The sequence below is a fragment of the Pristiophorus japonicus genome, chromosome 7 (assembly GCF_044704955.1).
Source record: "Pristiophorus japonicus isolate sPriJap1 chromosome 7, sPriJap1.hap1, whole genome shotgun sequence".
NCBI lineage: Eukaryota > Metazoa > Chordata > Chondrichthyes > Pristiophoridae > Pristiophorus > Pristiophorus japonicus.
Window position 1 is genome coordinate 188,022,682 of NC_091983.1, and position 23,216 is coordinate 188,045,897.

At 42.7% G+C, this 23,216-nt stretch overlaps 1 protein-coding gene across 2 annotated transcripts in view; it reads left to right on the top strand.

Annotated features, from left to right (window-relative positions):
* Positions 1-19,717, top strand: part of LOC139266916 (protein lin-28 homolog B-like) — a 295,351-nt gene extending 275,634 nt beyond the window's left edge. For both annotated transcript variants that reach the window (XM_070884540.1, XM_070884541.1), the window contains one exon: positions 19,342-19,717. In XM_070884540.1, coding sequence (XP_070740641.1) covers positions 19,342-19,717 — 376 coding nt within the window. The remainder of the gene's footprint in view (positions 1-19,341) is intronic.
* Positions 19,718-23,216: the final 3,499 nt, after the last annotated feature.

Sequence of the window (23,216 nt, forward strand, 5' to 3'; positions counted from 1 at the left end):
TTCCTGTGTGTGCTGATGTTACTCAGGTGTCAACCCATTTAGAATAAATTACTAGTGCCTGTGTAAAACTTGTGTGCACAAGAATGTGGTGCCCGCTGATTACCTGTTTCGACATGAATTTTGCTGGTCAGAAGTTCTACCCTGTGAGGTGAAAGGGGTTTCAAGTTTGTTAGTGCCAGTAATTCTCTCCTGCCTTCCTTCCCTTCTTCCCAAAATGACATGTGTCAACTCAGTAAACCAATGCCCCAACACGTTGGCTACACACAACCTCACAATTATAAGCAGCGCATCGATTTCAAAAATCTCATCCTTGTTTTCAAATACCTCCATGGCCTTGCCCTTCCCTATCTCTGTAACCTCCTCCAGCCTCCCCAAGATATCTGCACTCCTCTAATTCTGCCCTCTTGAGCATCCCTGATTATAATCGCTCAACTATTGGTGGCTGTGCCATCTGTTGCCTAAGCCCTAAGCTCTGGAATTCCCTCCCTAATCCTCTCCGCCTCTCTACCTCGTCCTTCCTTTAAGATGCTCCTTAAAACCCACCTCTTTGACCAAGCGGTTGGTCACCTGCCCTAATTTCTCCTTATGTGGCTCGGTGTCAAATGTTTGTTGTCTTATAACACTCCTGTGAAGCCCCTTGGATGTTTCACTACGTTAAAGGCGCTATATAAATGCAAGTTGTTGTTGTAAACATCACACCTGCTGCTCACTTCCTAAAATGCTTTGATATGTGGAGAGCAATATGATTTCATGTATGTGTACCAGTAGGATTTTCCTTAAATCAGATTAGCTTGAATTTAAAATTTGATTTGAAGCTCAGCGCGAATGCACATTCATTCTGGGCCTTATACTTACAATCAGAACTGGCACCAGTAAATATTTTTTGGCAAGCACGGATGAACATAGCAAAAAAAGGAGTGTTAAAATTGATCCATTCGGTGAACTAAAATATGGCATTACAGAAAGTCAAGGGAGTGCAGTAGATTTGTGCCTCTAAAAGGCCCAGGAGAAAAGACACTACAACTTTAGTTTTGGCAATAGTGTTACAATGTACCTTCTGACAATGTCTGAATTTCAGGATTTTGTAATGCAATAAAGAGACATTAACTGCAGAGATGAAATTTGGAAAAAAAATAACAAATAAAAGATTTAGTAAAAATGTATATTCACATTTTTCTCACATCCTGCCTTTACTTCGTACCAATTGGCCCCACCACTGGGTTTAGATAACACTAGCATTGGTGGCACATGCCTGTATTTTCCTTGTCTAATGTGAAAGTAACTTGCCTCCACTGAGTTCGTGTCCTAGACTTCTCCCCTGGATGTAGGTGGTCAGTGTGTGGTCAATTGTACATGTGAACTCGACAGAGTGTGTGAGGATACAGTCCTGTAATCAGCTAGGGAGGGAATCTTGGGGTTGCTATAGTTACGTGAGACCATTTAACTTTATGTCCTTCCTCACTTTTAGCTTTATTGTCCTTCCACTTAAATCGGCATTATGCCTGCCCGGCCCAGCCGCTCAGTTAAGTCTTTGTCACCACATGAATTGCTTGGAGCACTTGCCTGACGGGACAGGTAGTCGTCTTCTTCCTGTCCTGACCACTTCATGCATCTGTCTGCCTCTGTTCAGTGGCCCATCCAGCTGTCCAAAGTGGCATGATGTATAACAGAGCCCTTTTATCCGTGCTGTGGAGGCTGGGGTAACCTACCTCCGAATAGTGACCTTGCTTTCTCCTGCTGCAAGAAAGAGAAGCAGCAGGGCTGAATCTGACAAACAGCCGGAGGGCAAGCAAACAAAGGCAGATAGATACATTGAGCAGGCTGGGTGAGATAGGCGGTGCAGTAAATTAAAGGAATGCAATGTGTCGGGCAATAGCGGCCAAAAAAAAGAGATGTGTGGCAGTATGGTAAGCAGAGGCAGGTGCAGGGGGAGGGGGTGGGGGGGGAGAGAGGGATAAAGATTAAAGGCAGGTGCAGTGGGAGAATCGGGAGTCAGATAGGAAAAGTGACTGAGGTAAAACAATTGCCTTGTTTTAATTTTCCCCCAAAGAATGAAATCCTAGGGTTCAGATGTTACGTGCTGTTGCAGAATAATACTGGGCTCTCCACACCAGCTTTTCCACACGGTTTAGCCTGATATCAGGAAGTAAGAGAGAGACAAAAACATTCAAAGTACAGGATTTTGAACCTAAGTGTTCATATTTTTGGAAGTGCTCTTGATTTATTCTGATTGGTGATGTCATAATCGGACGGCCATTATTCTGTCGTAAAATCTACGTTAGACGGCCAAAGTTTGCACCGTGATCTACTACTCCAGAAGTACACCGCGACGCTTGCCTGAAACAGATGTTAGGCTCCTTAAATATGCAAATCAAAGTCCTACACTGGTTGTAGGACCCTGAATGTAAAATTAAGGTACAAATGGGTGGAGCTGATGCCAGGTATGCTTCCGCATATTTGTACCAAGCTTTTTGACTGGTCTAACCAGCGATCCTTAGAGGGAACCCCAGAGGCAGCTCAAAAATAGGCCCAGGAAATGTTCTGTTTTTATTTTTGTGTGCCCAAGTCAAACAGAAGTGCTCCTCCTGAACCCACAGAAAAAAAAACTTGCCCCGGCAGCATATTCAAGACGCCCCCTCCCCCGCACCACCGCACAGACCCGACCTGCTGGCCAGCTCAGCTTGCCGCTGGCATTTAAATGAGGCCCAGAGCCAAATTTGGCTCAAGCCTCAGGCCGGCATCATCAGCATGCGAAGCCATCGCTCAGCCAACATTGGCGCAAGTCAAATTGCTTCACCGTTGTTCCCAGTGATATAACCAATCCACGAGATCGCTTGCGGCTCTTGACTGCATCAACACCAATAAAACGAGCATGGTCAGAAAATTATGAGCGACTGTTCAGCAAGTGAACCCTTTCTTATCAATCTCTGTGCTGCCAAAAAAACTAGAGTCAATGTTTAACGTTCTTTGTCGTATGTGCGAGAAAAATAAAATGAATTCCTGTGTTTCAGTGGTAAATGTTTTGTGTCATGTGGCACTGAGCTGTACAGACCAGGAAGATCCTAGGCTCAGTTGCGGTAGCTCTATGGGTACAGTAGCCTAATAGGTATGGTTCTAGACTTGCGCCCCAGAATTTATGAGTTCAAATCCCCTCAATGCCAATTTATGGTGCATGGTGCCGGAGGATTGGAGGACTGCTAATGTAGTATCCTACTTTAAGAAGGGAGAAAGGGCTAGGCCGAGTAATCACAGGCCTGTCAACCTAACCTCAGTGATGGGAAAATTATTGGAAAAAATCCTGAAAGACAGGATAAATCTGCATTTGGAAAGGCAAGGATTAATTAGGGACAGTCAGCACGGATTTGTTAAGGGAAGATCGTGTCTGACTAACCTGATTGAATTTTTTGAGGGGGTAACCAAGTGGGTCGATGAAGGTAGTGCATACGATTAGAATATATGGACATTTGCAAAGCTTTTGATAAGGTCCCACATGCTAGTCTGGTCATGAAGTTTAAAGCCCATGGGATACAGGGCAAAGTGTCAAGTTAGATCCAAAATTGGCTTGGAGGTAGGAAGCAAAGGGTAATGGTTGATGAATGTTTTTGTGACTGGAAGGATGTTTCCAGTGGGGTTCCACAGGGCTCAGTACTGGGTTCCTTGCTTTTTGTGGTATATATCAACGATTTAGATTTGAATATAGGGAGTATGATTAAGAAGTTTGCACACAACACTAAAATTAGCTGTGTGGTTAATAATGAAGAGGAAAGTCATGGGCTGCAGGAAGATATCAATCTACTGGGCAGGTGGGCAGAGCAGTGGCAAATGGAATTTAATTCAGAGAAGTGTGAGGTGATGCACTTTGGGAGGGCTAATAAAGAAAGGGTATACACATTAAGCGGTAGGCCACTTAGTGTAGATGAACAAAGGGACCTTGGAGTGCTTGTCCACAGATCCCTGAAAGTAGCAGGCCAGGTGGATAAGGTAGTTAAGAAGGCATATGAAATGCTTGACTTTATTGGCCGAGGCGCAGAATATAAGAGCAGGAAGGCTATGCTTAAATTGTATAACACTTTGGTTAGACCACAGCTGGAGTATTGCGTGCAGTTCTGGTTACCGTATTATAGGAAGGATGTGATTGCACTCGGGAGGGTGCAGGGGAGATTAACTAGGATGCTGCCTGGAATGGAGAATCTTAGGTATGAGGACAGTTTGGATAGGCTGGGTTTGTTTTCATTGGAACAGAGGCGGTTGAGAGGAGACCTCATTGAGGTGTACAAAATATTGAGGGGCCTGGACATAGTAAGGGTCTATTTCCATTGGTGGAGGGGTCTATTATGAGGGGGCATTGTTTTAAGGTTGGTGGAAGGTTTAGAGGGGACTTGAGGTGGTGGGGGGGGGGGAGGCTTCTTTACACAGAGGGTTGTGGGGATCTGGAACTCGCTGCCTGGAAGAGTGATGGTTGCAGAAACCCTCACCACTTTTAAGAGATGGTTGGATGGGTACTTAAAGTGCAGCAACCTGCAGGATTACGGACCTAGAGCTGGTAATTGGGATTAGACTGGATGACCTTTTGTTGGACGGCGCAGATATAATGGTAAATACTGCAGGGAATAGAATATGGCTAGGGTGAGATCGCCTGGATGAGTCGGAGAGGAATTTTCCCAGATTTTTCTCCCTAAATTGGCCTGTGTTTTTATCTTGTTTTTGCCTCTCCCAGGAGATCACATGGCTCTGGTTGGGATGGAGTGTAGAATGTTTTAGTATAAGGGGAGTCGCAGTTGTGGTGAGCTGGATTGGTTGGGCTGGGTGCTCTTTGCCTTTCCGTCATTGTTCATAGGTTTATATGTCACCTTTCGGGCTGCTGACCGAGGGCCATGTGGCTCTTTGTCAGCCGGCGCAGACACGATGGGCCAAAATGGCCTCCTTCTGCGCTGTAAATTTCTATGTTTCTATAGGCAAGCACCAAAACAATGACCATGAGATCTGTCAGATTGTAAAAATCCAACTGGTTCACAAATGTCCTTCAGGGAAAGGAACCTGCCACCCACTACCCAGTCTGGTCTACTCGTGACTCTTAATATCCTCAGGGCAACTAAGGATGGGCAATGAATAGGGTTAGGGTTAGGGTTACCCACATGCCAGAAATCTCAACTGGATGAGTACTAGATCAGGCTTGAATACCCGGCTGATATTTATTGTCTAGGCACACAGATCGCTACTTGGGCAATGTACTGGATTGACAAGACTCCCAAAGCAAGCGCTCTACTCGGAACTCCTACATGGCAATCCATCCCCAGGTGTTTCAAGGACACCCTCAAAGCCTCCCTGATAAAATGCAACATCCCCACCGACACCTGGGAATCCCTGGCCAAAGACCGCCCTAAGTGGAGGAAGAGCATCCGGGAGAGCGCTGAGCACCTCGAGTCTCATCGCTGAGAGCATGCTGAAGAGAAGCAGCAGAAGAAGCGTGCGGCAAACCAGACTCACCATCCACCCTTTCCTTCAACCACTGTCTGTCCCACTTGTAACAGAGACTGTAATTCCCGCATTGGACTGTTCGGTTACCTAAGAACTCACTCGATTTCAAGGGACTGCCTATGATGAGGCACACATATGGCTACTTGAGCAGTGTACTGGATGGAGGGTCCCCCTGCTTGAGTCGGTGCTTTCAGGCAAAGGATAGGGAGGGAACAAATTGTAGGGACTTGAAAAACCCTCCGATAGGGAACAAATTGTAGGAGCTTGAAAAACCCTCCTTGAACTAAAGACAAAACCAGATTTGGCTGAAGATTGTTATCCTTGGTTTCACATTAACTCACTGGCATCTCACGGTATCTTCTCCTTTACCAGAAAACATATTGATGCCTTGATACACTCCTGTATTAGACAACCCATTGGTGCCTTGATACACTCCTATATTAGACAACCCATTGGTGTCTTGATACACTCCTGTATTAGACAACCCATTGGTGCTTTGATACACTCCTGTATTAGACAACCCATTGATGCTTTGATACACTCCTGTATTAGACAACCCATTGATGCCTTGATACACTCCTGTATTAGACAACCCATTGATGCCTTGATACACTCCAGTATTAGACAACCCATTGATGCCTTGATACACTCCTGTATTAGACAACCAATTGGTGTCTTGATACACTCCTGTATTAGACAACCCATTGGTGCCTTGATACACTCCTGTATTAGACAACCCATTGATGCCTTGATGCACTCCACTATTAGACAACCCATTGATGCCTTGATACACTCCTGTATTAGACAACCAATTGGTGTCTTGATACACTCCTGTATTAGACAACCCATTGGTGCCTTGATACACTCCTGTATTAGACAACCCATTGATGCCTTGATGCACTCCACTATTAGACAACCCATTGATGCCTTGATACACTCCTGTATTAGACAACACATTGGTGCTTTGATACACTTCTGTATTAGACAACCCATTAATGCCTTGATACACTCCTGTATTAGACAACCCATTGGTGTCTTGATACACTCCTGTATTAGACAACCCATTGATGCTTTGATACACTCCTGTATTAGACAACCCATTGATGCCTTGATACACTCCTGTATTAGACAACCCATTGGTGTCTTGATACACTCCTGTATTAGACAACCCATTGGTGTCTTGATACATTCTTGTATTAGACAACCCATTGGTGCTTTGATACACTCCTGTATTAGACAACCCATTGATGCCTTGATACACTCCATTATTAGACAACCCATTGATGCCTTGATACACTCCACTATTCGACAACCCATTGATGCTTTGATACACTCCTGTATTAGACAACCCATTGATGCCTTGATACACTCCAGTATTAGACAACCCTTTGATGCCTTGATACGCTCCTGTATTAGACAACCCATTGGTGTCTTGATACACTCCAGTATTAGACAACCCTTTGATGCCTTGATACGCTCCTGTATTAGACAACCCATTGGTGTCTTGATACACTCCTGTATTAGACAACCCATTGGTGCCTTGATACATTCCTGTATTAGACAACCCATTGGTGCTTTGATACACTCCTGTATTAGACAACCCATTGATGCTTTGATGCACTCCACTATTAGACAACCCATTGATGCCTTGATACACTCCTGTATTAGACAACACATTGGTGCTTTGATACACTTCTGTATTAGACAACCCATTAATGCCTTGATACACTCCTGTATTAGACAACCCATTGGTGCCTTGATACACTCCAGTATTAGACAACCCATTGGTGTCTTGATACACTCCTGTATTAGACAACCCATTGATGCTTTGATCCATTGTTCTACCAGATGACACACTGGTGTTTGGATGTGCCACACTGCCCCAAATGTTATTAGCAGATCAACACAGATTTTGAATTTGCAAGTCGCAGCTGGAAGCCTTGTAAAGTTGGAACTGCACATTTTACTTCTCCCTGTGAAATATACTTTTGCCTACATAGCTGTCATGGTACTTTAGAAGTAGCCATTGTGTTGAAGCACTCTGAGACATTTCTTCGGGGTAATGAAGCACTATATAAATGTAAGTGGGTGAATTTCCGCAGGGGTGCTCCCACTTGTTTGCTTTGACTTCAGCGGGAAAGCAACAAAAACACCAGACAAATGTTGCCCTCCGTGCAATTTACTCCATAGTACTTCATGTTTAACAGCTTGGGGCGAATTTTCACCAGGGAATCTCCCAGTCATTAGCCAGATCTTCAGTGATGGAAGAGCTACAAAAACCCCGGAACACTAGCCGATTTGCGAGGTTACGCAAAAAGAGCGGTTAAAAACCCCATGGAAAGGCAGCCCCATGTCACCGGCATCTCGGTGTGCTCTGGGTATCTCATCGCACTCTCCTGCAGAAATTCCGTGTCGACTTTACCATAGATGCATTGTCCTAGTGACAACCTAGTTGAATAACTGTTGATGTTATTGATAAAGATCTGTTATTTCCCCCTGGTACTATTTTATTCTGGATATACATCAATTATCATTTGTGACAGCTGGTTACAAACAATTGTCATAGCCCTGATAAGGAGATCTCTGGCATCAATGGATTCGTGAAAAATCAGAAGGATTGCACTCCCGGGCTACTTACTGTGGGCTGCCTCCTGTCGGTCAACTTCACCAACATTGGTTGACCATGACGCAGGTTGTCTTTCCCTCCAGCTGTAGGAGACATTTTGCTCAATGAGTCAAAAAGAACTGAGGAGAAATTAAAGCAATTTATACCCTTGGTGTATGGGGGTGGGGGCATGGGGGTGCACATATCAAGGTATAGGCCTGATAAAATATTAGAAAATATCTGGATAAAAGCCATCCTTTTGTTTCTGGCCTCTTGAGCATGAAGATAGTTGCTGATGAATTGGTAGCAAAATACTTATTATGGAGTGATATAACTTGGTAATATTTTTTCATGTCATCCACAAACCTGGAGGATTGATTGGTTTGCATGTTTAATTAAATAAGCACTTCTAATACAGGTTTAAGTAATAATTCTGAGGTTAATAAAGACTGCTGAAAAGTAATTCTGACATTTCCAAATAGAGCACGTATAAATTTGGTATATATTTAAGTCCACGGATGGCATACAAATACTACTTAGTCTTGATATTATAAGAACATAAGAAATAGGAGCAGGAGTAGGCCATACTGCATAGATTGGATTACAAAGTGCCTTTGGAGTTTGCAAGAATGAGCTCAGCATTCGGTTTCAAACATTTTAACACACGCTCAATCAAATTAGCAAACTTCGGGTCAATATTTTACAGTAGTCATCCTCCACTGCAATCATGGCGAACATAAGAAATATTAGGAACAGGAAAAAGGCCATTCAACATAATAACCCAATCTATTTGAATACATTAAAAAACAATGTATAGTGAGCATAATGCTTCAGATGTGTCAGTAGCACAAAAATCTGTCGTTCTTTTCTGATTGGCTCAAAAACATTTTAACACCTTTCACTGGCTTTCATCAATTTCTATCACATCATCCAACTTAATGTGAACAGTGTTATTGGAGACCTATTCGCAACATTCCTACTAAACAGCGTGACCATGCGGCCATACAGCTGTCTGCCGGTCCTGCACATCCCGAGACCGTGTTCAAATGTGAAATTTCACTCATGCGCAAAATGTTGAATGGCCCGCGCGCCAAAAATAAATTAAGGGGAACATTGCCTATTAGGCTCTTATTTTTATTTATTTAATACTGAAGACTATAAAAACATCACATTTTTTCTATTATTGTGATAGTCATCCCTTTTGAATCTACCTTCTGCCCGTGGTAGGTTACAAAAAAGTAAATTGCTGCTCAAAGGAAATTCCTCCCATTGACAGAAACCAAAGACCAACATAAGTCTGAAGCCTAATTTCTTATATGTAGGGGCAGAATGTAGTATGATGGTTGTTACGATGCCTTATTGGTTTTCCACCTCTTTTGGCCAATTACTAAAATAAATAGCAACGGATGATTGACTGACCCTAATTGATCCAGCCTTTAGTATTTTTCTCCCGTTTTCATACATTTGTTTTCTTTCTAATGCTAAGTTACATGGCTCGTCTGCCATTATTGATGCTGAGTAATCTTTTCACTGACTTTTCCATTACTACCCTCTGCAGTGTAATCTTTCCAGCTTACACATAATGCAGTCTGTGTGATTTATATATTCTTTTGCCTTGGCTATGACCAGAGGTAATGACATGTCCGTTGTTCAGATCCGCTCTGAAACTGGCAATTTCATCGCGACTGGGATTTTTCTTTTTGTGTAGAAATTGTGACACTGGGCAGTGAATTGCACCAAATGCCATGAGCTGCACTGTGCCAATTCACTTGCTCTGCTTATGACGTCATCTGAGCCATGATCTTAAATTATTGTTTGCAATCACTCCAGCATGTGTGTTATGATGGCTTAAAACTTGCTTTATTCACTTGTGTATGATTTGCCTTTTGGCATTTGGGAAGTTTGTGTGCTCCATGGCTCTATTAAAAAAAATATTCATTCCAGGATGTGGGCAAGGTCAGCATTTATTGCCCATCCCTAATTACCCTTGAGATGATGGTGGTGAGCTGCCTTCTTGAACCGCTGCAGTCCGTTTGGTGAAGGTACTCCCACAGTTCTGTTAGAGAGAGTGTTCCAGGATTTTGATCCAGCGATGATGAAGAAACGGCGATATACTTCCAAGTCAGGGTGGTGTGTGACTTGGAGGGGAACTTGCAGGTGCTCCCATGCGCCTGGTGTCCTTGTCCTTCTAGGTGATAGAGGTTGCGGGTTTGGGAGGTGCTGCCAAATTTCCTGAAAGATTCACATGGAAGGATTAAAGGTTATGATATTTCCTTGTGTACCAGTGACATGAATCGTCCAGTAATGAACAGTACAGTTGAGCAATAATGGAAATGAACATGAGAAGGGACTACTACTCATTGTAACTCTGTACTCGAGCGACCGATAGTCGGGAGACAAATATTGCAATCTAGAATAAGTAAGGTCAGCCACTTGACAGTTTAAATGCTGGGCAATGCTATTGCAATGTTATCGGGAGAGAAAAGCTTCAGAAGCTCACTCCACAGCACCGCCTATTGGCCAGAGCCTGCACTACGTCATTGCAGAAACCGCTGCAGATGAATATTTGCATAGGCCCTTTCAATGTTAACTGTTGCCGTAAAAGCGTGAGCAAAAATCGTGACTACAAGAAGTTGGAGAGGAAGTGCATGCATGCACAAGGCTTTTAACAATAAACTAGTTGATCTCTTGTGGTGTTGGAAATGGAAAGTCAAGATCATGGATTAAGGGTTTGATAGGCTAGATGTAGAGAAGATGTTTCCATTTGCGGGGGAGACCAGAACTCGGGGCCATAAATATAAGATCGTTACTAATGAATCCAATAGGGAATTCAGGAGAAAAGTCTTCACCCAGAGAATCGTTAGAGTGTGGAACTCGCTACCTCAAGGAGTGGTTGAGGCGACTAGTATGGGGAAGCTGGATAAACACATGAGGGAGAAAGGGTTAGAAGGATATGTTGATGGTTTTAGATGAAGAAGGGTGAGAAGAGGTGCGTGTAGAGCATAAACACCGGCATGGACCTGTTGGGCTGAATAGCCTGTTTCTGTGCTGTAAATAATAAGTAACTATGGAAGTGTAGGCATCAGGTGAAGGCAGGTCAAGCAGCAGAGGATAATTGCATTAGAGCCCACAAAACATAATTCTGTCCCCATTTTAGTCATGCATTCTGACCTTATTCTTTGTTTTTATTACAAGTCTTTACACCCACATTTATAATGGAAACCGCTTATGTAAACTTGCGACACTGGAATGCTGTTTTCCTGCCAATAGTGACCCCTGTGATAAAGAACGCTACCAGTAGCCATTTCCAATTGTCGCTGGCTGTAGTTTGTCTCAAAAAGCTACGCTCCCGCTCCAATATGAATGGGATGCATGAGTTGAAAAATTGCTCTTGTCTCCAGTGCTCCATTGCTCTCGGTAGACTGCGACACCATTGTATAAAGGTGGGCAGGCAAACATTTTCCAGGTCTGTGTCGCTGCTGTTCTAGACCTGCCTCTAGGAGACCCACAAAAGCAATGCAGCGACAACTCTTGCCCTTCCTCCTCACTACTGCGTGTCAATACACTTGTGATTCATCAGTAAATAAAGAAAAGAATTGCATTTATATAACGCCTTTGATGTCCTCATGGTGTAGTCGTATCAATAATTTTGATTCGGTTTAAGGACTGCTAAATAAATAATGGCATTTGACAACCATCAGTAGATGTCCACTGTCCCTTTCCTGAGCCCCATTAAAGTGAGGTGCTGTTTTTACAACTCAAAAGACTATTAGGGTCAAAAGCATTACAAACTATCTCCTTTATTAGCGTGTCTTATTGGCGTGTTAACTTAATGTGGCACACTGTAAATAAGATGGGGGTGTGTGGGGGGAGTACTCTCACCGAAAACCCCTTTTGAAAAGTAGAAATGCAGCAATACCAGTGCACTTTTAGTTATTGTGCTAACAGAACGCTGCATGTCTAACTGAGTGGTTTTTATTGCACTCGTAAAGATGATATACATAAGTTCACTTGTGAGTTATGTCCACTTCAGTCGTGCAGTAAAAGTTGAAATTCAGTCTGGTACATCGGGATGTAACAGATAAAGTGTGTGGATGAAATCACTCCCCCTCGAAAACACTGCAATTTCTGATTTTCTTCTTCCCCCTATCCCAACGGTACTGATCGCAAGACTTTTTCTTCAGCTTTAATTTACAGAAATAAAATCTAGATATAAGTATTAAACTTTTCCGGGTATAAATCTATAGCGGAGGGAAAATGTCACAAAAAATCAGTCTTTTTTTCTGTTTTAGATCGCTTTTTTTATTTGTTCTGGGATGTGGGCGTCGCATTTATTATCCGTCCCCAATTGCCCTTAGCGTACAAAACCTCATTCTCCATTTCCACAGTTGTGTAGAATACTTTCCATTTCTAATATAATCCAGTTTGTGAAGGAGTGTATAAACAGTTGGGATTCCTCCCACACTTTCGATCTTCGGGGATATACAAGTAATTTTGGTTATAGTGTTACAATGGCTCTGCATGCACAGTTTTGCTTTGTGGTATTTTTATATTAGGATTCACTGGTCTCACTTTTCATCTGCACTCCTTTATATAAATGCCCCCACCCCAGCCTGCACTTAGTGAAGCAGCAGCATCATAGACATGTAACCATATGGGAACTGATTTCACAAAATAAATGAGGGTGAGTTGGTCCTTCACATTTCCATTGATTGGCATTGTGCAGCAGAGCCCTGCACCACTGTAACAGTAAAAACAGGAGATTTGATCAGGAACAGCAAAAATAGGCCTTTAGAAAGGATTGTTTAGAGGGTAATTGCTGTCTGGAGGCAATACAGCTATTGCAAAATGAGCAAACCGCTTAATGTAAAACTAAAAAGGGATTAAGAACATCCCAAATTACCCACATGCAAAATCTTTTTTTTTAAATGTGTGCCGTCTTTGTGCCAGTCTTGTACACATCCAACAAGAAGCAAAGTCTGAGCTGCACACGCAGTTCACAACCTCAACCACACGCATCGAACCTGCTGAGTCAGGAGAAACCCCTTACACAAGAGAGTTGTGAGGCTTTAGAATTCACTTCCAGGAGTAATATTGGAGGCAGAAACGCCAAACTTATGGTCTACAGGGTTGTAGTGATACCCGCCCTCCTGTACGGCTCAGAGATGTGGACCATATACACTAGACACCTCAAATCGCTGGAGAGATACCACCAACGATGTCTCCGCAAGATCGTACAAATCCCCTGGGAGGATAGATGCACCAACATCAGTGTTCTCGGTCAGGCCAACATCCTCAGCACCGGGGCACTGACCACACTCGACCAGCTCCGTTGGGCGGGCCACATTGTCCACATGCCGGACATGAGACTCCCAAAGCAAGCGCTCTGCTCGGAACTCCTACACGGCAAGCGAGCCCCAGGTGGGCAGTGGAAACATTTCAAGGACACCCTCAAAGCCAGCCTCCTGGATCAACTGCAGCATCCCCACCGGCACCTGGGAATCCCTGGCTCAAGACCGCCCTAAGTGGAAGAAGAGCAGCCGGGAGGGCGCTGAGCACCTCGAGTCTCGTCGCTGAGAGCATGCGGAAAACAAGCGCAGGCAGCGGAAGGAGCGTGCGGCAAACCAGGCTCCCCACCCACCCTTTCCTCCAACGACTGTCTGTCTGTCCCACCTGCGACAGAGACTGTAATTCCAGAATTGGACTATTCAGTCACCTGAGAACTCATTTTTGAAGTGAAAGCAAGTCTTCCTCGATTTCGAGGGACTGCCTATGCTGATGATGATGATGGATAGGTGGATGAAGGAAAAGAGAGATGTTGAAGAAATATGGAAATGGGGTGGATAAATGTGATTAGAACTACTTGCTCACGTGACGGGCAAATGCCGGTTTGGTCGAGCAGCTTCTTTCCATGTTGTAACTTCTAAGTATTTCTGTGAACGGCTTCATTAGTCAGTTTTGTGCTAAAACCTATACCTGTGAATCTGTCAGTCAGTTGACCATTTTAAGTGTTCTAAGAGACTAAGCATTCCTACCCGACTCCTCCAGGATCACCTGGAGAGGGCAGATCAATCTCACATGTCTTTTATTCACTGTCCACCATCTCCTCAAACCTCTCTCCCTGTCCCTGTCACCTCCAAGAACAAGTATGAGGAGCTCATGGACTTTATTGTCACCAAGACTGAGACCATCCCTTCAGCTGCTTCCTCCCTTCCCCATCAAGCCAAAACTTACCCCCACCCCCTTACTGAACCGTGAACTCATGGCTCTCTCGCTCTCCTCCTATCTCTCCACACTCCACCTTCCAGCTCATCTGCTGCCCCTTTCACCCCGTTCCCACTACATTGCTGACCACCTAACATCCCCTCCTGGCCCTCATGCTGCCTGACATTGTAACTGATTCCCTATCCTCAGGCACTGTCCTCACTCCTCCTTTTCAAAACTACCATCTTCACCCCTCTGCTAAAAAACACTAACCAACCCCTCTGCCTTTGCAAACTCTCACATTTATAACTCACATCCTCGTGTTTAAATTCCTTCATGGCTTCATGTAGTTGGTGATGTTGCTTCCACTGTGGTGTTAGATAGGCAATTCTAGGATATTGGCATGCCAAGCACATTCTGTAAATATGTTGTGAGCCATGTTGGTAAAATTGTGAGAGGCATAGCATCTGGATTTGTGGGTTTTGATCCTTTAACTTTCAAATAATCTCATAAGAACATAAGAAATAGGAACAGGAGTAGGCCATATGGCCCCCCAAGCCTGCTCCGCCATTCAATAAGATCATGGCTGATCTGATCATGGACTCAGCTCCACTTCCCCGCCCGCTCCCATAACCCTTTATCCCCTTATCGTTTAAGAAACTGTCTATTTCTGTCTTAAATTTATTCAATGTCCCAGCTTCCACAGCTCTCTGAGGCAGCGAATTCCACAGATTTACAACTCTCTGAGAGAAGAAATTTCTCCTCATCTCTGTTTTAAATGGGCGGCCCCTTATTCTAAGATTATGCCCTCAAGTTCTAGTCTCCCCCATCAGTGTAAACATCCTCTCTGCATCCACCTTGTCAAGCCCTTCATAATCTTATATGTTTCGATAAGATCACCTCTCATTCTTCTGAATTCCACTAAGTAGAGCCCAACCTACTCAACCTTTCCTCATAAATCAACCCCCTCATCCCCGGAATCAACCTAGTGAACCTTCTCTGAACTGCCTCCAAAGCAAGTATATCCTTTCGTAAATATGGAAACCAAAACTTCATGCAGTATTCCAGGTGTGGCCTCACCAATACCCTATATAGCTGTAGCAAGACTTCCCTGCTTTTATACTCCATCCCCTTGACAATAAAGGCCAAGATACCATTGGCCTTCCTGATCACTTGCTGTACCTGCATACTATCCTTTTGAGTTTCATGCACAAGTACCCCCAGGTCCCGCTGTACTGCACCACTTTGCAATCTTTCTCCATTTAAATAATAACTTGCTCTTTGATTTTTTTCTGCCAAAGTGCATGACCTCACACTTTCCAAAATTATACCCCATCTGCCAAATTTTTGCCCACTCACTTAGCCTGTCTATGTCCTTTTGCAGATTGTTTGTGTCCTCCTCACACATTGCTTTTCCTCCCATCTTTGTATCATCAGCAAACTTGGCTACGTTACACTCAGTCCCTTCTTCCAAGTCGTTAATATAGATTGTAAATAGTTGGGGTCCCAGCACTGATCCCTGCGGCACCCCACTAGTTACTGATTGCCAACCCGAGAATGAACCATTTATCCCGACTCTCTGTTCTGTTAGTCAGCCAATCCTCTATCCATGCTAATATATTACCCCCAACCCCATGAATTTTTATCTTGTGTCGAAACCTTTTATGTGGCACCTTGTCAAATGCCTTCTGGAAGTCCAAATACACCACATCCACTGGTTCTCCTTTATCTACCCTGTTCGTTACATCCTCAAAAAACTCCAGCAAATTTGTCAAACATAACTTCCCTTCATAAATCCATGCTGACTCTGCCTGACCGAATTTTGCTTTTCCAAATGTCCTGCTGCTGCTTCTTTAATAATGGACTCCAACATTTTCCCAACCACAGATGTTAGGCTAACTGGTCTATAGTATCCTGCTTTTTGTCTGCCTCTTTTTTAAATAGTTTTCCAATCTGCTGGGACCTCCCCAGAATCCAGGGAATTTTGGTAAATTACAACCAATGCATCCACAATCCCTGCCGCTACTTCTCTTAAGACCCTAGGATGCAAGCCATCAGGTCCAGGGGATTCATCTGCCTTTAGTCCCATTATCTTACCGAGTACCAGCTCCTTAGTGATTGTGATTGTGTTAAGTTCCTCCCCCCCTATAGCCCCTTGACTATCCATTGTTGGAATATTGTTAGTGTACCATAAAGACTGATACAAAATATTTGTTCAGAGTTTCTGCTATTTCCATGTTCCCCATTACTAATTCCCCGGTCTCGTCCTCTAAGGGACCAACATTTACTTTAGCCATTCTTTTCCTTTTTATATACCTGTAGAAACTTTTGCTATCTCAATCCGAGGCCTTTAAATAATATGAGCCAAGCTGAGCTTAATCTATAACAATGAATGCTTAAATTTTGCTGCAATCCAGATTATGTTGCCCTGATAATGTCAGTAAAAGGGCCCGTGGTAATATTCCACACAGGTTTTATTGCCCTCTAGTGGTAGCTTGAATATTTTTGCTACATTTGAAATAAGGACAATGGCATAGAATTTTATCCAATTATGCATTGCCTTTCTTCTATTTCCTGATTGGATTTGAAAACTATGTTTCACATTCTGGGATTTTTCAGAATTTCACAGTCCTCGGCCGCTGTATTCATCTGTTAGGGGCAGTGGATTTAAAACTTGCCGCGCGTTCTCACTTGCTCTCTTCCTCTCTCTCATTCTCTCGCTTTCTCCTTCATGCGCTTTCTTTTCTCTTCCCCCACCCCCACCCCCACACCCATAGTCTATTTACATGTAACAAATAATTGGAGGACTTTTGCAGCATTTTGTTGGTTATGCTATATACTTTTGACTACAGTTCAAAGATTGTCATGTCATGGCACACATTGGATTCACGGTATTACTCCACTGTTAAAGAATCTGCACAATACAAGGATGGTTCTGGGTGGAGGTTGATTCAAGCAATGCCACAGCACAGAAACAGACCAATTTGCTAATCAAGTCCGTGCTCCCAACTGTTCAGCATGTATTTTATCCCTCGCAAAGTCCTGTACTTACTCACGTTCACTGCTTGCTTAACTTCTTTCTCCTAGAACATCAACGCTGCAATCTTTTACAGTCCTATGATCCAGCACCCACCCTCTGGTCTGTTGGACATCCCTCCACTCATGCCTCCTCCTCCCCCGCCAATGTAAAGCTTAGAGACACCATCCCTCTACTCTGGAATCTTTACCTAAACCTCTTTAACTTGCTATTACTCAACCACCTCAAAGTCTTCTTCAAAACCTCACCTCTCTGATTAAGATCTCGGACACCGCTCTTACGTCTCATTCAGTGCTTACCGCAACCCTTACAATGTGTCGTAGGACATTGCATGACGTGAAAGGTGTGTGGCTCAGTGGGTAGCACTCTCGCCTGAGTCAGAAGGTTGTGGGTTCAAGTCCCACTCGAGGGACTTTGAGCATACAAAATCCAGGCTGACACTCCAGTGCAGTGCTGGGGGAGCGTTGCACTGTCGGAGGAACTGTCTTTTGGATGAGACATTAAACCGAGGCCCCATCTACCCTCTCAATTAGATGTAAAAGATCCCATGGCACTATTTCGAAGAAGAGCAGGGCAGTTATTCCCGGTGTCCTGGCCAATATTTATCCCTCAATCAACATAACAAAAAAACAGATTATCTGGTCATTATCACATTGCTGTCTATGGGAGCTTGCCCCGTTTCCTACATTACAACAGTAACTACACTCCAAAAGTACTTCATTGGCTGTAAAGCACTTTAAGACATCCGGTGGCCATGAAAGGCACTATATAAATGCAAGTCTTTCTTTATATAAATGTAATTTGCTGTGTAAGCCTATCCATACTTAAAGTGTTACATTAACCTCGGAAAAATGCTAATTGACACACTTTATAGTGCAGCTGTAGTCAGTTAGGTCATTGTTATATTTGCAAATAAATGCTTGTGGTTAGTTTAGTAAGTTGTGCATCTGTAACAGAACTGTGCTTGTATCTACATCCCACCAGAATTAGTCTCATGGACTTAAATAGCTCTTTTTTTTGTAAAATGCTTTAAAAAAAAACTTTCGACTGCGTGGTACGGTAATTTCCACCTCTTTCACATTTGTCTTCTGAAGAAGTTGTGATTAATCAAGCGGAGAAATTTCAAGCTCATGAGCCCCACTGACAACAAGTGACTCTGTATCGTTGAATTGAGGTACTGTTGGAGACAAATCTGTCGACCATAACAGCAGCAACAGGAGAGAATGAGTATTTTTTGTACTTACAACCCTGGCATGGAGTGTTGGCTTTTATCCCAGGTTTGACTTTAAAGTTGAATGTATAGGAAGCTCTGAAAGTGACAGATTGCCAGGAATTTCCGCTTTACTACCATAGCATCACTGGAAGCATAGTGACACCCCCATTGATATGGGCGGGATTAACTCTCAGGAAATGTATGAAGTACAGAGCTTAAGACTATTTCAAATGAGCACTCTTTAAAAACAGAGAGTGCTGGAAATACTCAAGCAAGTCAGGCAGCATCTGTGGAGCAAGGAACAGAGTGAATGTTTCAGACCTTTTATCAATGTAAGGATATTAGGCAGGGCTTTTAAAGTTAAATCTTGTGTCTTAAATAGAGCAAAATACTGCATTTAGCATGCCCACTAAATCATTACCCTAGACAAAAATTGTTAACTCAAGGATTTTTAAATTGTCTGCACAGACTATTTTATACCATTGTAGAATGAAATATTCTCTTCTCAAATGTTAGTTAAATTAACAGATATAGGTCATGACAATGTGAGTTTTATCATGATATATATTACAATAACTACATGATTACAGTATTTATAGACATCATTATATGCTGATTTATTTTTTAAGTTTTGTCCTAACCAAGTAAAATGTGCCTCTTATTTATCATGGATATTGCGATTTACAACTGAGCAGGCAAAACACCTATTTTACATTTTGTACTACATAAACGTAGATTCTCTATGGATACTTCTACCTATAAATTTAGTTGCAAACCATTATCATATTTTGTGTTTTAATGCAGATGTTACAACTGTGGCGGCCTTGATCATCACGCTAAGGAATGTAATCTACCTCCTCAGCCAAAGAAGTGCCATTACTGCCAGAGCATCATGCACATGGTGGCCAACTGCCCCCTCAAAACTGTTCCACCACAGTCCCTTATCCCTCAGGGAAGATATGAAGCAGATCCCCAACCTTCCACCTCTGCGTATGCTGCTTTCCCTAGAGAAATGGGAGGGGCCCAAGGCTACCCAGCTCTGTCTCATCTTCAGGAGGGAAAACCAGAGACTGAACAATCTGGCAAGTCAACCCATGAAGCTTCTTCAAGCAAGTTGTCTGCGTCCCCTGAAGAACCAAGCAGAAAGGGGCCTTCCATTCAGAAACGAAAAAAAACATAAAGCAAGCAACATGACCGCTTTTGAGGGTTTTTTTTTTAATAGGATCCCAAACTACCTCATACTTGCAAAAGTACAGGGGAAGTCAATTCACATACTGCAACTCCTGTTTTGGGGGAAAAAAAGACCTAGTGAATCAACTGAAACTTTGAACTGGTCAGTTCACTCCATGCAAAGAGTTACTATTGGATTAAATTCATGCACACCCACTGTGCTCCTTGATATGCAGAAACTTCTTTAAAGCACCCAGTGAAACATGGCATATGTGTTTCTGTGTCAATTTGCCATGTTCAATTCCCTTGACTTTTCTAATCTTTTATAACGAGTACTGTTCACAGTCCCTTTGGTGTCCTCCTGGAATTGCAAAGCAATACACAACACTACGATCAACCCTGGAGCTTCATTCAGCAGCTCCGTTCCATTCAGTGGGTAGCTGAAGCAATGCCGTTAATACAAGTTGAAAACCAAAGGAAATCAAGATGTGGATGCTGCCAGAGCTGAGGTACCAAGGAAATCGGCAGCTATCTGCTGATATGTCTGATTAATAATACATGGCAGTGTCTTACTTCTGTAGGCAATATTCATCGTTGAGATACTAGCTGCTGCCATGAATCTTAACGTTAGGGGATGTCGAAGCTACAGATAATGTGAATGTGTTTGTGTGTTTGTGTTGCTTTTTGGTTGTTTTTGTTAATTGTGTCTCAAAATCAAATCTGTGAACACTGTAGTATTCTTTCATATATATATATCTATGTACAGATATATATAGATATACATATAAAAAATGTAAAATAGAGTGCAGAAGATTTGAATGTCATGCCATTTCTGGTAGTGTTCTGCAATAAACACCTAAGCAGCAATTGGCACTGTTTCCACGCCCAGGTACAATAGTTGCAGTATTAATTTCTGTATATAACAAAAAGTTCACCTAATGTCAGACGATTCCAGTATCAGTAAGTTGCCTACACCACAGTTAATTCAATAATTTGATATCTGTTAGACACCAGCCGCGACAAAGTTGACTTTTAATTGGGAGTTCGACCACTGAAGAAAAGGTACACATTTCAGTTAAGTTTTGGGGGGTGTAATATACTATTTCATTTCATAATAACATGTACCCAGGCACTGAAGTTCATATTGAGGAGTTGGGGGTGAGGTTTAGACATAACATAGCGTACCTCTCTCTGCAGTGCAGAGAAATTGCACCTTCTTCTAACAGTCAGTAATTTAAATCTTTTAGTGCTGATTTTGGAATTGGCACATCCCTTGAGAATTTAAAACAAATGAAATAAATGCATAATAGCATAATTATTTTACCAAAGCATTCTTTGAAAGGGAAGAAGTTAGAAGAGACTGGAAAAGACTTTGCTGATGTGCAAGCCATTTAAATGTTTTTAAATTAGTGAACACTGTGATCTGCAGGTAGATTATCAAGGGGACAAATAGGTAAGCTTACAACCTCGAGGTTTTTGTATGGGAAATTTCACAAGACGTGAGTTAGGTTTTCTGACTGTAAAATTTGCAGAAACGCTATTCCATGGGCCATGAGGAGTTTTGGGGAGACTTTTTTTATGTCCTCGTCCTCTTGAAATATTCTAGGACGTGAGCCCATGACCTGAAAACTGGTTTCTGTTTAAAAATACGTTTCCTGTCGGCACACTGCAAAGCGTGATTAAATTGCTTGCCGCAGATGATCTTGCAGAGTCACAACATTGATTCAGAATGAGCATTGTCCTGATAGTAAATTCCTTTGTTGGGTTATCTTAATTGGTTTGTACACTTTCTTTTCTAACCATATTTAAACTGAAAGATGTTTTTGTACATAAAGTCGTTTGACTTGATTTGAAGAAGTGAGGTGTCCGATAAAATGTGAATTAGTGCCGTTTTGTGAAGTGTCGTTTAAGGATTGATCAAATCAGCAATAACAAAGGACATTCTCTAAATCATAGGTTCTTGCAGCACAGAAGGAGGCTATTCAGCCCATCGAGCCTGTGCCGACTCTTTGAAAAAGTTATCCAATTAGCCCCACTCCCCTGCTCTTTCCCCATAGCCCTGCAAATGGACTGTTCATCCTTCCCAATGATGAGCAGTTTATATTTGCATAGCACCTCGAATGAAATAAAATATTCCAAAGGGCTTCATATTGAAGATAGCAGGTACCCAAATGGTAATAGCATTGTTAGGAATGTTAAGCAAAAGCACCTTCAAAAGGATGGATTTTGAGGAGGCTTTTCAAGGCAGTGAAAGACTACAAAGTAAAGAAATTTAGGGAAGAAGTAGCAGAGAGTATTTTTTGTGGCCATTACTATAACGCCAACAAACAGAAAAAGGCAGAACTGTTACGTTTTCTGATCATTGACGGGGTCTTATCCCACGAAGGATTTCACCCCCAGTATTTTAAGTTCTCAGCAGCAAGAACAACGAGCTTGATTGATAACCTATTGCAGTGTGTATTTCCCCCTGCCCAACTCTTGTTTGTATGTAATGCAGGGTCCCCTGTTTATTTAATCCAGTAAAGTTTTTTTTCTCTGTGCCTGCCACTACCAACCGAAAGAGCTTTAATGCATGGCTTGGTTTCTCCTGCCACTCTGCTTTACACAGTTGTATGATTTGCACTTTGCCGACTTCCTGGAGTTGTGCTTTCCAACAGGTATCTGCTGGTCCAGGGTTTCTCAGCAAAAGGAATGACCAATCATGTTTGATGTCAGACGAGACTGGACATGTCTTGGCTTTTTACATATTAACATTATCCACAAACACATAAATTGCATCACTAATTGCATTAATCAAAAATTAAATGCTCATTCTGAATTAATGTTCCTGATTCACAGAGGTTAGAAATTCAGAGGCTAATATATTGGCCAATGCATTGATCTCAATTCCTGGGCTGGTTCAATCCTTTTAGTTAAAGGCAAGTGAGTGTGCGTGGTCCTGAACAGTCCTTGCTTATTGATGCTGAATGTACTGAGGGCTTAGTTTAAAAAGTCATGTTTTACTTCCCACTATTAATCATGCTACTAATTTCATTAGATTTACTTCTTTGGGAAAAAGGGCAAGAATGTGCAACAACCTGAGGTCAGGAACTAATATGACCTTGGCATCTCGTTATTGTTAATGGGAATGGGATGGTTGTTGCTCCTTTGAACTGCTGTTTGGATGGCATTTCCATGTATCCCAAGTAATGCAGCTGAGAACACTCAAATGCCTGTGCAAACTGCGCAGTGATAAATATGACTGAATGCAGCGGTGTATCACTTAAAACAAGGCTTGAATTACTATCTCTGTTCTAAACATTAAACTGGACAGGGAGGATAACATTACATCACTGAACTTGCAATTTGCATTAGGACAGAGAGAGGGAGAACCCGTAACTAAGCTTTTAAGACAAAAGGGAGTTTTGACTGGCCGCTGCCCAGCGGTCAGATCGTGTACGTTTATGTGATTATATATTTCCCATAGGCAGACTTTGTACAAATTCTGGGGGAAGAGAGGCCATTCAGCT